The 15,368-nt window shown below is 45.4% G+C and overlaps 1 protein-coding gene across 3 annotated transcripts in view; it reads left to right on the top strand.

Annotated features, from left to right (window-relative positions):
* Positions 1-15,368, top strand: part of ZNF236 (zinc finger protein 236) — a 1,017,074-nt gene that overhangs the window by 454,813 nt on the left and 546,893 nt on the right. For all 3 annotated transcript variants that reach the window (XM_085606997.1, XM_085606996.1, XM_085606998.1), the window contains exon 17: positions 14,256-14,359. In XM_085606997.1, coding sequence (XP_085463123.1) covers positions 14,256-14,359 — 104 coding nt within the window. The remainder of the gene's footprint in view (positions 1-14,255; positions 14,360-15,368) is intronic.

The following is a 15,368-nucleotide window of genomic DNA, read 5'->3' as shown; positions in this document are numbered from 1 at the left end:
TTTGGTTGCTTTCTGCATGTACGCTGCTATCCTGGAACGAAGGCCTAGCACATAGTCCACCACATCTTGTTTTGGTACATGATGGGGGTTTCTCCCATCCTTCCCTCACAAGAGAGGTTCAAAGAAGGAAAACCCTACTCCCTTCTGAGGCACCTCTCTGTAGCCAAAAAGCAGGCAGTGTCACAGGATATCCCATCTCCTTTTGAGTTTTTTGGGGGGCCATTATCATGCCTTCCAATGACTTGTTGAATCTTTCAACAAGGCCATTGGTTTGTGGGTGATAAGGCGCTGTGAACGTATAGACCGATCCACACTCATCCCACTTGTGTGTCCAGTATGCAGCCTTGAAGTTGGAACCTCGGTCTGATTCTACCTCCTTAGGAAACCCTTCGCTGGTGAAGACACCAATAAGGGCGTTGGCTACTGCAGGGGCTGTTGTAAACCTAAGTGCTAATGGCTAAGTGGCTAATGGCTAAGTGGAATTAGGGGTGTCTTTGGGAGTCCACCTGTTTTGACACTGGCTTGACAGGTGACCCAGGAGCTGACAAACCCCTTCACTTTTTGGGACATCAGTGGACAAAAGTGGTTAACACGTCTTTACCAAGATTTTGTTTGGCCCAGATGTGCAGCTAGGGGGATGTCATGGGCCAATGTGAGCAGGAACTCTCTATACAACTGAGGCACTACCAGTCTCCTAGTGGCTACAGGTTTGAGGTCTCGGGGCTCAGTGTACAAGAGTCCCTCCTCCCAATAGACACTTTAAAGCCACTGACATCTCCTTGCCCTGTGCAGCAGCTTGCTGCTTCAGGCTTTCAAGAGTTGGGCAGACCTGCTGCCCAAGGCACAGCTGTTCGCTAGATTGTCCCCCTGGACCCAAGAGCTCTACTTCATAAGGTTCAAGTTCCACTGGCTCAGTTGCCTTTGGGGCTGACAAGTACTCTCCCTAAGGAGAGGTATCCTGATCCTTCTAGTGTGTGGAAGCTGTGTCATCAGTCTTCTTACCTTTTTCTCTTGGGAGCTTGGGCAATCATTTTAGGCTCCAACTGTCCCTTTTCACCCTGTGCTCGGCATTGTGCTTGGTTTCCACGCACACTATTTCAGGGATGTTTAGCATTGCTGCATGTTTCCTTCTTTCTACCTCAGCATGCTTAGGTCTTCAGATCATTTCCAAGCAGACAAGGGACTAGTAGTTTTTGCAAGACCACTACCTGTTTCAGACCAGTAACCCCTCCCCAATCTAACGTTCCCATAGCCAGGGGATGAACTACAGTGTCATTATCAGCATTGGTTACAGGGGAATATTTTGCAGCTAGGAATTGTCCTGGGGAAACCAGTGATTCTCTCACCATTGAGACACAGGCTCCGGTATCCCTGAGAGTTTCTACACTTGATCCATTGATTTTGGGGTGCTGCAGGTACTTTTTTAAGTTTGTGGGCAATACAGCTATGGTTGCCATATCTACCTCAGACTAGTGTAGCTTCTGTGTGCACTCTGATTTGCTGAGGGCACACCATTAATCCCATATGGAGTTTTGCCATTCCAGGGTTAGCGGAGGGGGGACTAGGGGATTGCTTGTTGGGACAGGCAGGATCTCCAATTGGGTGTCCCATTTTTTTACATTGGAAACACCAGGCCTTAGCAGGATCAAAGTTGGGCTGCGAATGATTCTTGGACGCACCCCCTGAACAGGAATTTGGGGGCCTTTAGAAGACTCTTGGTTTTCATCTTTTGGGCTTCTCACTCTCTTTCCTCTGGGGAGGCTTTGTAACCCATTTCTTTCAGTTACCCCCAGTGGCTGTCTCGGTTACCCTTTTCTTGACTCAGTGGTCCGCCTTCTTTCCCAGTTCTTGGTGAGAAATTTGGCCTTGGTCTACCGGATACTGATGCAACTTTCCATTAATGCAGTTACTTAACATGTTTTCCTTCATAAACAAATTCTTAAGACCATCGTAATCCTGCACTTTACTTCCAGTCAACCAGCCACCTAGTGTTTTTACTGAGTAGTCTACATGTTCCACCCAGGACTGTCTGGATTTTCTGAGCACCCCTGAATTTTATTCTGTACTCCTCAGTTGCGAGTCCAAATCCCTCAATTAGGGTACCCTTCATGAGTTCATAAGACTCTGCTTCTGCTCCTGTAAGGGGCAGAAGTCTGACCCTGCACTTACCAGTGAACAGTCCCTAAAGGAGTGCCCCCCCCCCACCCCCAGTGAGTCTTCCTCACTTTTCTGGGTACACAGTCCCTCTCAAAGGCTGTGAACCATTTGGTGGTATCACTATCCTCAAATTTAGGTATAATCCCTTTGGGGATTTTAGGATCAAAAGATCCTCTCTTCTTTTGGTTGTTTAAATTGCTGCCACCATTGATGGGTCCTAGGCCCATCTCTGCTCTTTCTCGAGCTAGAAGTCTAGTCTCCAGCTCTAGTCTTTTGGTCAACCTTGCTAAAAGGATGTCCTCTTCAGTGAAATTGTCTTCGGTGTCTTGTACAGAGTCTGCCCTACCAACTTTGTAGGATCTAGACCATCTACTCCTTGGTCTGGAGGGGTAGGGCACAAAGCCCCCATCTTCCCAAATTAGTTGAGGTGGTGTGTTTAAGACCCTATCATCCTCACTACTTTCATATCTACCTGGAGATCGTCTCCTTTGGTAGTGGGGTGGCCCCTTGCATGCCCCGCCAGAAACTCCAGGAGTTTTGCTGTGGTAGGATTGGACCCAGTTTTCATTTTTTTTTAGCTTGACAAAGAAACCTTAACTCTCTAACCCATGGGCTGTAGTAAAAGGTGAGGGTGGAGCTCCTCAACCAACTTGTCTGGGTTGCTCATAATTTTACTAAAGTTGGGTTCTTTTTAGAAGACCTAAACAAAAAGTTCCAAGTACTTCTCCCCCCCCCCTTGCTTCAGTAAATTTTACAGTTTCTAAAAAATTCTCCAGGGACTTCATTTAAGGCCCTCACAAGACTTTTAGAAATATAGAAAATGGTCAATAAAAAGAGTTGTACTAAAGTCAATTTGGGGATTTTTGTCGTGTAATCCGATATTGACCAAGTTAGTCCAACAAATGCAAAGTCGTAGACCCCACAGCAGATCGACCAATTTAGGAAGCTAGCTCTCTATATACTATACCAATGTAATATACAGTGTGCACAGAGTCCAGTGGATCCCCAGAGGTATAACAGAGGGTAAATTAGATAATCACTACCAGCTTTATTTGTGGTAGTGTGGGTGAGCAATTAGGCTTATGATGAGGGTGTGTTAAGCATTTATCACTCATTCAAGACTGATGGCACAAACTTAGAGACTGAATCCAGACCAATTAGGTAAGTATAAAAAGCACAGGTAGATAAAATACACTTTTAAATGCAAGACTGTACACATAGATGCAATTGTGGGTGGAGTTGGAATTGTATTTGCTTTCAAAATAGTTCAAAATACATTGAGATTACTTTTGATTATATTTAGATTACTTTTCAGTTACTTCGACTACTCTGAGTGATATGCCTAAATATCACACTGTGGACCTTACAAAACACATGTAGGTACAACAGTTCTTGGTTCAAAAGACAGTTACTTTGATTTCCATACAAAAGTCAGTTCAACAGACATTTTTAGGGGAAAAATCTTAACCTGGGTTCCTATGGAAGGAAAGAATGTTATCGGTTTGCAGGTAAGTAAACAACCTGCAAGAATAGCTTTTTGGGGGTAGAACCAAGGTTCCCCAAGGTTCAAGAAGGCACTCAAATTGCACTGCCAGCGGCACTGGGGTTGCCGGTGGCAGAGTGCAGGGGCCCGATGTTAGCTAATGGGGCTAGGGGGCCTTCGGTAAAGGGTTGCTCACGATCTGGCCACTCGGTTGTGGGAGCAAAGGTCCTCCTGGGGTTAATATCAGCACTGCAGGGGCCAACAATCAGCACAGGGCTGCACCACCAGGGGCACAGAGCTGGGTGGGTGCAGAGTGCGAAGGAGACGTTGGGAGCACTTGGATCTTTAATGGAGATCTCCAGTTTAGAAGAAAAGCTGCAGGCTCTAGCAAGGAGGTTTCCTGAGGACGACCACTGGCAGGAGAGGTAAGTTGGGTTCTTGGGGGAAGCCTGGACACCATCGGTTGGGCCACCTAAGCCGTGGGGCATCTGGTCTTCTTACTAGCTCCAGTCACGATTGGGCTAACCCCTCAGGTTGAGGCTGCAGGCTTTGGTCTAAAGTTTGAGTTAGGTCAGGGACCACCAGATACCAGGTCAGGACCGCAGGTGGGGAGACCTCGTGGTGTCGGGCTACTCAAACTTGAGCCGTGGTGTAGAACTGCGACCACGCCGGTCACCCTGGGAGTCCCTCAAGGTTCCCGCCTTATCTCCTACCCTCTTCAATCAATTCATGGAACCCTTAACCGAAATTCTGAAACACTCCAATATTCATTACCACATGTATGCAGATGATACCCAACTATACCTAAAAATATCCTCTCCAGATGACATCCGTTTACTCAACACAACTCTGCAAAAAACCCACATCTGGCTGACAAAAAACCACCTCAAACTCAATGCTCTCAAAACAGACTTTCTCCTAATCTCCCCACCACAAGGACACAGTGACATAGAAAACTGGATGAAACACTTAACAGCCTTCAACTGCACACCTCACATTATTGATTCCATAAGATCACTGGGAATAATACCTTACAAGAATCTCACCATGCGGGAACACATCAGCACAGCCACCAGAGGAGAAAACATTCATATGAACATTCTCAGAAAACTAAAAGCCTTCCTCAGTGACTATGACCTAAAAACAGCCGTACAATCTCTAGTGAGCCCCAGAATAGACTATGGGAATACAACCCTATTTGGCTTTCCGATATCCAGTCTGGCTCCACTAAGAGCCGCACTCAACACGGCTGCAAAACTCGTCACCGGCTCCAAACAATCAAATTACCCATGATCTAAATGCACTGAACTGGCTTTTATGAGGCAAGATCACAGCTAAAAATTGCCTGCATGACACACAAATCCCTGTACTTCAACACACCAAAATATCTAGCCAATAAACTGGAATTATCAGGCAGTAGCAGAACTATGAGAAGCACCAACACCTTGCTATTGAAACCGCAAACATTTCAGAAAAAGAAAACCTACACCGTCACCTCCTCCTGCCTAGCACCTAGGATCTGGAACGCCCTGCCCCGGCAATTAGAATGAGCCCCTCCACCACCTCCTTCAAAAAAGAAGTCAAACTGCTTCTTATGAACAAAACTTTCCCCTGATCCAAACTCTGGTGTGAGTTTGGTATCAACCAGACACTGCTCACCTACCAGAATCCGCAATGAACTCTAAGCGAGAATGGCTACTGCACTTCAGACCTACAACGAGAACGGACAACATTTAAGATCTCCTGTTAGCTACTCATATCTATGTGACTATTTCTCACTTTTTCTTTTGATGTAACTTTTGTAAAGCGTTCTAATACCCCAAACAGGTCTAGTTTGCGATATATAAAACTTTATAAATAAAGTAAAATAAATACTACATTTAGGGGCATTACAGGTCTCTGCAGGTCGGGAACAATAGGTCCCTTCCTTAGGCTGAGTACACCCCCCAGTATGCCACCCTCCAGTGGGAGGGGGGCATGAACCTCTCTCTGGTTGGTGGGGTCCCCTCATCTTCAAGATGGAGGGGACAGAGATGTGGGCTTCACCTCACCTATCCCACCCAAGGGGTGGGGTCAGCAAAGGTGGGCACATCTTTCCTCCTAGCTCTGTTTTCTTGACGATTCTCCCGCCCAAAGTGGGTTCAGAACCGGTGGGAGCCTGTTGCTGAGGATAGCAAAAGGCAGGATCAGCTAACCAAGTCGGCAGGCCTTTGAAGCTTCCCTTTCATGGACACAGCCCATCCTAGGGGACGAGGCATGACACCTCTGCCCAGGACAGGCTTTGTTTCTGGACCCAGAGAGCGGAGTCCCTCTACCCAGAGGTCCAGAATCCATCACCTGTAGGCTAGTGCACCCTGCTAGAAGGGTGACGTACCTAGGCCACAGGCAGTGGGTTGCAGGCATGGCACACAGGGATGTGTACCATGTTGACTCTTCACTTTTCTCTGCACCAAAACACGCAGACTGCAATGGCAGTGTGTGGGTGTTAAGGTACAGGGCCCCTAAGGCTGGCGCAATAAGTGCTGCAGCCGATGGAGGCCTTCCCTGGTCACAGTGCCCTTGGTACCAATGGTACCATTTACAAGGGGCTTACCTGTGGCCAGAGATGTGCCAATTGGAGGTACAAAGGTACAGTTTTGGGGAATGAACAGAGGCCCTTGGAACCTGATTGGCAGGGACACGGGGCACATCAAGTCAAAGTACATCAAGTGTCAGGCAAAAAGTGGGAGGTAACCATGCAAAAAGGGGCATTTTCTTACAAGCATCTTATGTCCTTCATGCTTGTTGGCTGAGAAGTCTCACTCTCATATTTAGGTCTCGCCTGACCCAGCGCATGCGCTGGTCTAGCGAGACATTTAGTAGGTGGGTTTTGAAAGTGCTACCCACATTTTTGTGCTGGCTACAAGCTTGAGTGCACGATGGTGTGCACACGCACAGCTGCTCCCCGCATTCCCCCCTCCCTTCGCCCAGCCATCTGCCTATCCTGCGCCAGCCTTCAGCACCATCTCCGCCCCTCCCCCCGCTGCTGCGCGCGCATCCCTAGCGTGCTTTAGCTCATCATCGCGATCACCTTCGCTTTCACAGTGATCGCGATCGCGATGACTTTCGCTTTTACGGCCGATGCTTGTTTCTTTTCCTTCCTTGTATTTTCCATTTCATTCAGCTCCAGTTCTTTTTTCTCGTCTCCCCCTGCCTTCCCTTCGTCCTTTAGTCTCACATTCTCCTTTCCTTCTTCTCTCGCTCTCCTTTTTATCTTTTCTACCTCTCTCCTTCTATGCTTTCATTGTTCCCTCCTTCTTTAATTTGTTCCCTTCCCTTTTTTCTTCGCTTCTTCCCCTTAACTACCTACCTCAATCTCTTGTCTCCACTTTTTTCTCTTCCCTCACATTCCTTGTTCTCGCTTGTTGACTCCCGGTCTGGCTGCTACAGCTTTTCCGTTAACTTTCACCTACAACCTTCCTTTCACTGACTGGCACGACCTTCCTTCCACTGCAGCCCGGGCGCATAAAGTTCCAGTAACCGGGAATGCAATAAGAAGCACACGTTTTCGCTTACTCGCTTACTCTGAGCGAGTTCGCCGCTATCTGCATACTTGTCTACAAATCACTGTTCAGCCCATCTAATCCCACTAGCTTTGCGAAAGTGTACACCAACACTGCACACACCGCCTTCCCCAGCTCTACATCCAATCAGCAACGGTTTCCTGTCTGAGCATGTTCGGTTGGGGTCATAGCCGCGGCTTTCATCACATTAGGCACAGATTGGTCTAATATTTGTCAGAGCGAGGCTTGAAACGCAGAAACAAAAATTGTGCTTCCTGGACTAGTGCTCCTTTGATCGAGTTTGAATTGGTCGCTGCTGTCATTATTTGAGGAGGCTCGTGACCGACAAGAGCAGCATGGCAACCCTGCTGAGATTTGATGGGAAAGTGGTCCTTGTGACAGGAGCTGGAGGAGGTAAGAGTTCCTCCATAGTGACTGTCACTTCGTTCTGCACTGTTGGTGGATACGCTTTTAGGGACACTTCTGTGCTCTTAAAACAACACTATACAGTGGCCAAAACTGGTTTCTTCTACCCGATTCTCCCGGTTTCAGACTACACCAAGCAGTACTGAACCAAAGGAAAACGTCACTATTCACTGTAAGAGGCATTTACGTCTCCACGCTCTGCCAATAGCCTGGCACGCAATGTGCATTTTATAACGTAACACACGCACACACTCTCACACCTCTCTGTCTCTCCTGTGTGCGCAGAACGAAGTCACATGATATATTATACACTACCAGTCAGGTGGCATTTTTGTACAGTCATTGCACTAAAGCTTCACGCATCGCTATGCACTACTAACCCTGTTGGTAGCGCGTTGTTCCACACGCTATCGGCTAAGAGATCATTATGCGTTCGGAACCCAACACCACAGTGCACCACAAACTGCCATACTGTGCTCTCCAAGTAGCGCCATGATGTGACGTGGAAACTCGCCTTGCCATCACGCACAACTTTAGGGTACACCATGCTCCCTCCTATACAGTACTCACACCACCCGATTGTGAAGTGAATCTACCATAGGGAGCCCTCCTCAGCACTACACCCAGAAGGCCTCCTGGTGCTATGTAATGATAAGGAGTTGCCAATGGGGAACATTTGCTTAATTTCCTTATACTCGTCTTCACAATAAAACCCCAGTACTAATCAAGGATGTATATGCATTTTGAGAGCCCACCCTGTTTTTGCTCCTTTATGCTAAGAATTCTTGCCTCTGGGGCACGTTAGTGTGCACTGTGTAGTTTGCATAAGTGTTTTTAGCGAATCAGGACATGAGTATTTAGTGAACTTCTTAGTGCAAGTTAATGCCAAGTTTGCGAATATACCCTGCCTCTGTCAGTTTTATTTGTGGCATGGACCTATTTACTTTGCACATTTACGCTACACGCTCAATTAAAGAACGGGTTTTAAATGATGTTCACAGTATTTTAAAAAGGATAGGAGCAAACGTTTCAGCGTGTGCTTAATATGCGTATTTCAAATGCAGTTAAGCAGTTTATTCACGTATGATCAGTCGTGCAAACAGGGTAAGGTTCACTTCTTTGTGGTTTAAAATGTTTTCACGTTAATTTGAGATCAGAATGCTCATCTGAGTGCCAGTTCGAGACCTCTACAATGAGCGGAAGGCTGTCTACAGTTGTGCAAAGTATGTTTTATAATTTCTGTTATGTTTTAGGAAGAGCTGGTAACCCTGCATGTGTTAAAGACTAGGCACACTACCAAGATGGCTCAGTTACAGATTTTGAATTTATTAGGATGAAAACATCCATTGCAGTTATTTTGTCATGCAGACTTTCATACCAGCATATTTATCAAAACAATTTGCAATGTTCAAGTATATATTTGCAATGGGTTTTTATTCTTCAATTATGTCTTTTAATGTCCTATAAAAGCTTATTACGGGATAGAAGGTACTGCCTAGTTGTTAAGTTTAACAGCTTAGTTGCACAAGACAGCGGTTCTAATCTCGATTCCATACTTTACCTTGTTTTTTAGTCATGGGTAAATTGCTTTGCTTTCCAGTGACTCCCTTGTCCTGAAATAGTTTGAGATTGCTTAGAAACTAACTAGCCACTGTAGTAAGCGCTGCTTAAATAATTGAGTTTAACTGAAAACCATTTGTGTTCTATAGGTTGATAAAAAGTGCATAGAATATTGTGCACCTTCATGATTTTTGTAGGATTTGTACATAAGAATCCTAAATTCGCTCAGTTCAGGTGATTTTGGATAGTTCTATTTGACACTTTACATTTCCCCATTTAGTTGGTAGGCACCTCATTCACGAATGTACTTATTAGCTCCGTGTAACTCTGTTTGCACAATGTCTGAAAAAAGATCCTTTCAACCAGTTCTCGTCATGTTGGTGACCCTTGGACTGGGTTAGACGGCAGATCCTGTGTTGCTGCAGCTCTCGCTGAAATGCTTTTTCTTCGCAAGGTATCTTAACTAATTACTAACTTGAAACATCACAGTGCATTTAAGTTAGTTATATAATAATAACTTGGTAAACATAATATGTTACTCTTCAGGCACCCCTTGGGAGCAGAGTGACTGCCACCCTCTTTGAAACAGTGAGGACTACTGAAAAACAAGCATTGGCATAGCCAATAGGTCTCGCCTTTGGGACCTTATAAGTGTTTAGCCATGCAACAGTTGGTGTTGTTGCACCAAGGATATTGTGCTGCATAACTAAATACTTATAAGGTCCCAAAAGCGAGACCTATTGGCTATGCCAATGCTTCTTTCTTTTTCTGTCTCATGTTCGCCTCAGAAAGAGATTGATTATCTCTTTGTGTAAACAGTTGGACTGTAGGCCGCATCATGCTAAGGCTACTGCACACGGAATCTAACCTGACGGTCATGTGCACAGTATCCAAATATCTCCATTAGAGTTGGTCTGTCAGAGCAAAAGCAACTGCACAGTAGATCTCTATATTTTATATATGGTATTATTCAGTAGCGGCTGGTAACTGAGGAGAGTGGGGAGAGGACAACAACAACAACAAAATAGGGGGGGGGTAACTGAGGAGAGTGGGGAGAGGACAACAACAACAACAAAATAGGGGGGGGAGGGGAAGAACTTGCCTGCAGCCTGCCGCATCCCCGGTCTTCTGCTCCTCTTGTGGCTCCACTGCAGGCACAGGCTCCCAGCCTCCCCTGCAGCCAATCCTGAGGCTGCTCTTTGCATTAGAGAAGCTTCAAGATTGGCCTGAGCGCCGAGGATTTGTACTCCTAGCGAGATTGGGACCTGTGGTTTGCTATTTCCAACCCACCAACACAGCTGGGTTGGAGAGAGCTTCAGTGCGCATGACGAATTGGCTGGCCTTAGTCGGCCGGCCAAACCATCATGCGCACTGATAGCAGTGCCCACCACTTTCTTTGGTGCGTATCATCCCCCTAGCCCGGTCCCCAAGACTCAGCCTGGAAACAAAATACAACAATAATTATCCAGGGTTTATTATTGTTTTCTTTTTCGAACGCCCCTGGTAATATTGAGGATCTGTATGGCCTTTTTTATAACCTAGTTCTTATTATTCTGCATCAATGTACATATTACTTTTACTTTTTACAGTGATAAATCAGGCATTGTGATATCCCCTGGCTCATGGTATCCAGCAGCTTTGGCTTTAATTTCAGTGTGAATGAAATGGGAATTTAGATATATTATTATATTGTTCTTAACTTTACTCATGTAATGAGATTTGTTGTTTGAGCTCTTAATTTTTCAATCAGGGTAATTTTTATTGATGAATGTAGGAAAGTAGGATCTGCTTCTTAGGGTAACCCCCACTTTTATCTCAATGTTGCACTGTTTTTGGCTAGTCTGATTGGGATCCTGCTAATCAGGGCCCCAGTCTATCTGCTTTCTCCTTTAAATTGTTTCACATGTACTTTGGTACACTCCAGATTGGATACTGGGGTACCCTTATAAGGCCCTAGTATATGGCACCCATGGCATAGGTACTCCAGAGGCCTCCCATGGGCTGAAGCATGTATTATGCCACCCATGAGAGACCATGCAAAATGGAACTACAGGTCTGCTACTGCAACTTGTGTAAGTTGGGGCCTGCACCACTTTCTTTAGATATAGGTTTGCTATATATATAGGTCACTACACTTAAAACTTATAAGTCACCCCTGTAGCAGGCCTTATCAATCCTGAAGGCAGGGTGCTGAGATTTTAGTGAGAGGCTGCCCCTGCATGAGCAGAGCCTCTCTGCAGCCTTTGGAGATCATTTTCCCGGGTTGTCTGTGACTCAGCTGAACATATAGGTAGAGGTGCATTATACCCTCGCGGTAAATGCTATCTCAAACAGCTGCATAGAAACCTATCGTGTTTGGTATCAAACCCCTTGGAATCATACCTCCACCCCTGTAACCTGTGTGGGAGGTATGATTCCACCCTTCTGAAACGAGCTTCGTGGGGTTACTGGTGTGTCCAGTGCCAGGCTTCTCGACCCGGACAGCACAAAATGGATGCTGCTGACCAGAAACACATTTCTGTTCTCCTGCTGCTGAGCCAAGCTCGAGCAGGGGAAGGCAGCACAATAGGCATCCTGTCACAGGGAGGTGTGACCACCTCCCAGACCGGGTTTAGTGTATTGGGACTCAGTGGGTTCCCTCTGAGAGTGCCTGAAAATTTGCACTGGGGGCACATTTGTTGTCCCTGTGCATAGTCCAGCTCAAGCCAGTTCTGGGAGCTGTTGGCTCCTGCTCTAGTGTGAAACTAGACAAAGGACATGGGTGTAACCACCCCTCTGTCCTGAACCTCCCCTAAGATGGTCCCCCGAATCTGTCCAACCCTCTCTCATGGGTACAAAAGGGCTTACCTGGCTGTAAGACTTTAGATTGTACGTGGACAAGATTCTACAGGAAGAAACCACTGAACTTCGACTGTCTGGACACACTGGACTACGACTGGGCCCTACTTCATCCCCTCTCCATCCAAAGCTTTGTCGGTGCCCTTGCTCCATACAGGCTCCGTTCAGGACCTGTGGTGCACTAAAGACAACTGAAGAAACTCCCTTAGAGTGAAGGAGTAACTCCTCAGCAACACAGGAGGTGGGTTTTAGAAGGTCCGTGAGGTTGATCAGCCCTCTCAGCAAGTTTGAGGCCAGTATCATTCGTGGGGACTGCATAACATAACCCCTATGCACCACGTCCATTTGCAGTTGCATATGTTTATTGGCTATTGCTTTTGCCAAGGCTTGTTGGTGCTCCAGCCAGACACCGACCCCTCAGCACTCAACATCCTTTGTGGGACAGCTCGCATCTGGCTCCTGGACATCGTCTATGTCTCCTGGTTCTTGTGGCTGCAGAGTCAAGCATCCCTCCTTCACACCTGAAGCACCCGACATCGGTGGGCATTTGTCTACCGAGCCCCTGGTCATTCTGAAGTGACCCAGACTGCACCCTCTGCTTTCAGGTTCCTTCCTTTCAGAATCCAGGCTTGGATTCCACCGGACCCTTTTCACCTTCACGGCAGCAGTACTTCTTCACGGCCCTCCATTGAGAACGACGGCGGTTTCCAATACCATTCTAGACCTATGTACCCGGCTCCTCTGGGATAGGTAACTCAGGTACTACCGTATCCATAGATGGGGTGGCTCTCCAACCTCTTAAGTTCCAAAGGGTTTGTTCGAAGTCCTCCTAGAAGGGTCCATAAACTTTAAATTTGCAACCGCGACTTCCCCATAGAATTGTATGGAGCCCGCGGTCTTGTTAGTACATTGCACCCGATCTCCGTGGAGTCCCTATCTACTTACCTTGGGTGGTTCCTTAGGGTCCCAGCGATTCTACGTTCTTCAGACCTTGTTTTGACTCAAGTGATTGTTATACCACTATTTTAGTATATGGTTTGGTCTCCCCCCTGGAGCCCACTGTGTTTGTGCTACTTACAACTGTTCTGTTGATCTCGTATTGTGTGCTTTGTGCTCTATCCTTGTGTAGAGGATAGTAGAGAGTGTTATATCAATAAATACATATTTTTTTATATAACTACTGTGTGGTTCTCCTTTCATTTGATTTATTCAGGAGGTGATATTCTGGTAAAACAAGCAGCTTTACATTCCTTCAAGATTAAGCCTGAAGGCTGCTCTCCACAGCTACCACCACTAGGACAGCTTTCCAAAGGTTATCTTTGACCTCGTACATCATAAGGGTGGTTTGGACTGGTGCAAGGTGCCCACTTTAATTAGTGGACATCATATACCAGGCCAACTTCTCACACTGAATAAAGTATTTAAACTGTATTTGCCGCATACTTGAAGACATTGACGGAAATTGATTCTTGTGAAGCAGTGGATATCGGTATATAAGTGGTATGGGAACTGTGGTTCCCTGTGAGATTGGAGTTATGAGGGTCGCAAATTCACTGCCTAGAGGATTGGAAACTACTATTTGAATTTAATTGAAAGTATTACAAGTTACACGCATGATTTAATTGTTTGGTTACTCTTGAATAATGTCAGTCCTGATGGCCTAACAAATTACTGAGGTTGAAATGCGGTCGACGTTCTCCTTTGGCAAATCAAGAGGAAGCATAATTTGCAATATGTATTTGTTATAATACAGGCAAACACTTGTATCATCCTTCCTCTGCCATTGTTTGTCTTTTGTTTTACACTGTGATTTGCTGTATATGTCTGTATTGGCTTTTGTATGTGTTTGTTTGGTAAAGAATAATCCAAATTGCAAAAAATACCTTTTTTTTTTTTTAAAAAAAACATTTCAGTGTGGGTACCATGTCTCCTATTTATTGTTTTTTGTTTTCGTTCTTGCTCTGATTTATACATTTGTTTGAATATGTTGTAATTGTTGTTTTTGTTGTAATTTTATCCTTGAATCATTGTAGTCTATATATTACATAATAATGTGATATTGGCACTATTTGTGCCTTAATTGCGCTTGGTAGTTGTCTAGTTTTAGCAATTCTGACTCATTAGCTGGTGCTTTTAATGAGGGGAAGGCAACCTTACCAGTGTGACTGACATTGTGATAGTTTTTCATCCCATTGCCAAGCTTGTGAAAATCTAGCCGATACTAATTCAAATATTTGTTTTGCCTCTAGGATACTCCATTGATACAAGACGAACCTCAAGAAGATATTAGTTTGCACACAGAGCACACAGAGTTTCTTGAAGTTGGTGAAGAACAAAGCAAACGCGTTTACAGGTAAATATTGATTTGATACTTAACTTTAAATGTGATTTGAGGGCAGCCACAGAGAAGATGAACATGTTTTAAAATATAATTTTCATAAATTGGCGGTGATTTAAATTTAGCTTTCTTATCGATTTATTTTAAGGGTGTTGTTGCACTCAATATACTGGTGTTGTCTTCTCCTCCTCCTTAGTTCTGTTTAAAGTGTGTGCCCATGTTGGGGATAGGATTCCAAAACGCTTGCCACAGTACAAAACAAAAAGATAATTAAAATATTAGATATTTTTCTTTCTCCAGTGGGCACTGCCCACCCCTTTCACTTCCATCCATTCCACCTGCATTCAGCTCTACAGTTCCTGTTCTGGTGCTGAAAGGGCTGCCATCACCTGAAAGATCCAGGCATGTGAACCTTTCAATGGCTGAACAGAGCTCTCTATGCACTGCTCAGAATTTGATTTGAAGTGCTTATCGGACTGGGCTCTGTTATCCACTTGCGCCAGGATGCACAAGATGTGTCCACCTTTTTGTACAGCCCCCTATTCACACAAGCTCTTCTCTCTAAAGGGGGTGCCCACCAGTAGAGGAACTCTCTCAGTTCAAGGTGAGATGATTATGTGGCCTTTGTATACTGGTGAATTCAATGTGCTTTATAAATGTTCTACTGTCGAAGCATTGCGAATTTCACAACACATTCCTAATCATGGTCTTCTGCTTGGAGGTATTATGGACTAAATATTCTGCCAACCCGATGGGCTGGTAACACAGCTGCTTGCCACTGATTGTTTTGACAGTGGCCCTTTGCTGAATGATGGAGACACTTGCAGAAGATCATGACTGCATTTGTGGTATTACAGACCTCCTCAGGCACCAAAGCAGTCAACTACTGGGCTGGACAGTCTTGGAAATGTCATTCCTACAGTGGTTGTCTATTAGCTGCTTTACTGTAAATTTTAACTGCTTTTAATGAAGCTGGAAGGAACATTAGCAGATGTTTGTTGGTATACCTGTTGCCTAGGTGTTG

The sequence above is a fragment of the Triturus cristatus genome, chromosome 5_2, assembly GCF_964204655.1.
Source record: "Triturus cristatus chromosome 5_2, aTriCri1.1, whole genome shotgun sequence".
NCBI classification, from domain to species: domain Eukaryota; kingdom Metazoa; phylum Chordata; class Amphibia; order Caudata; family Salamandridae; genus Triturus; species Triturus cristatus.
The sequence above is the reverse complement of the archived record's forward strand: the minus strand, read 5'-3'. Positions and strand labels throughout refer to the sequence as shown.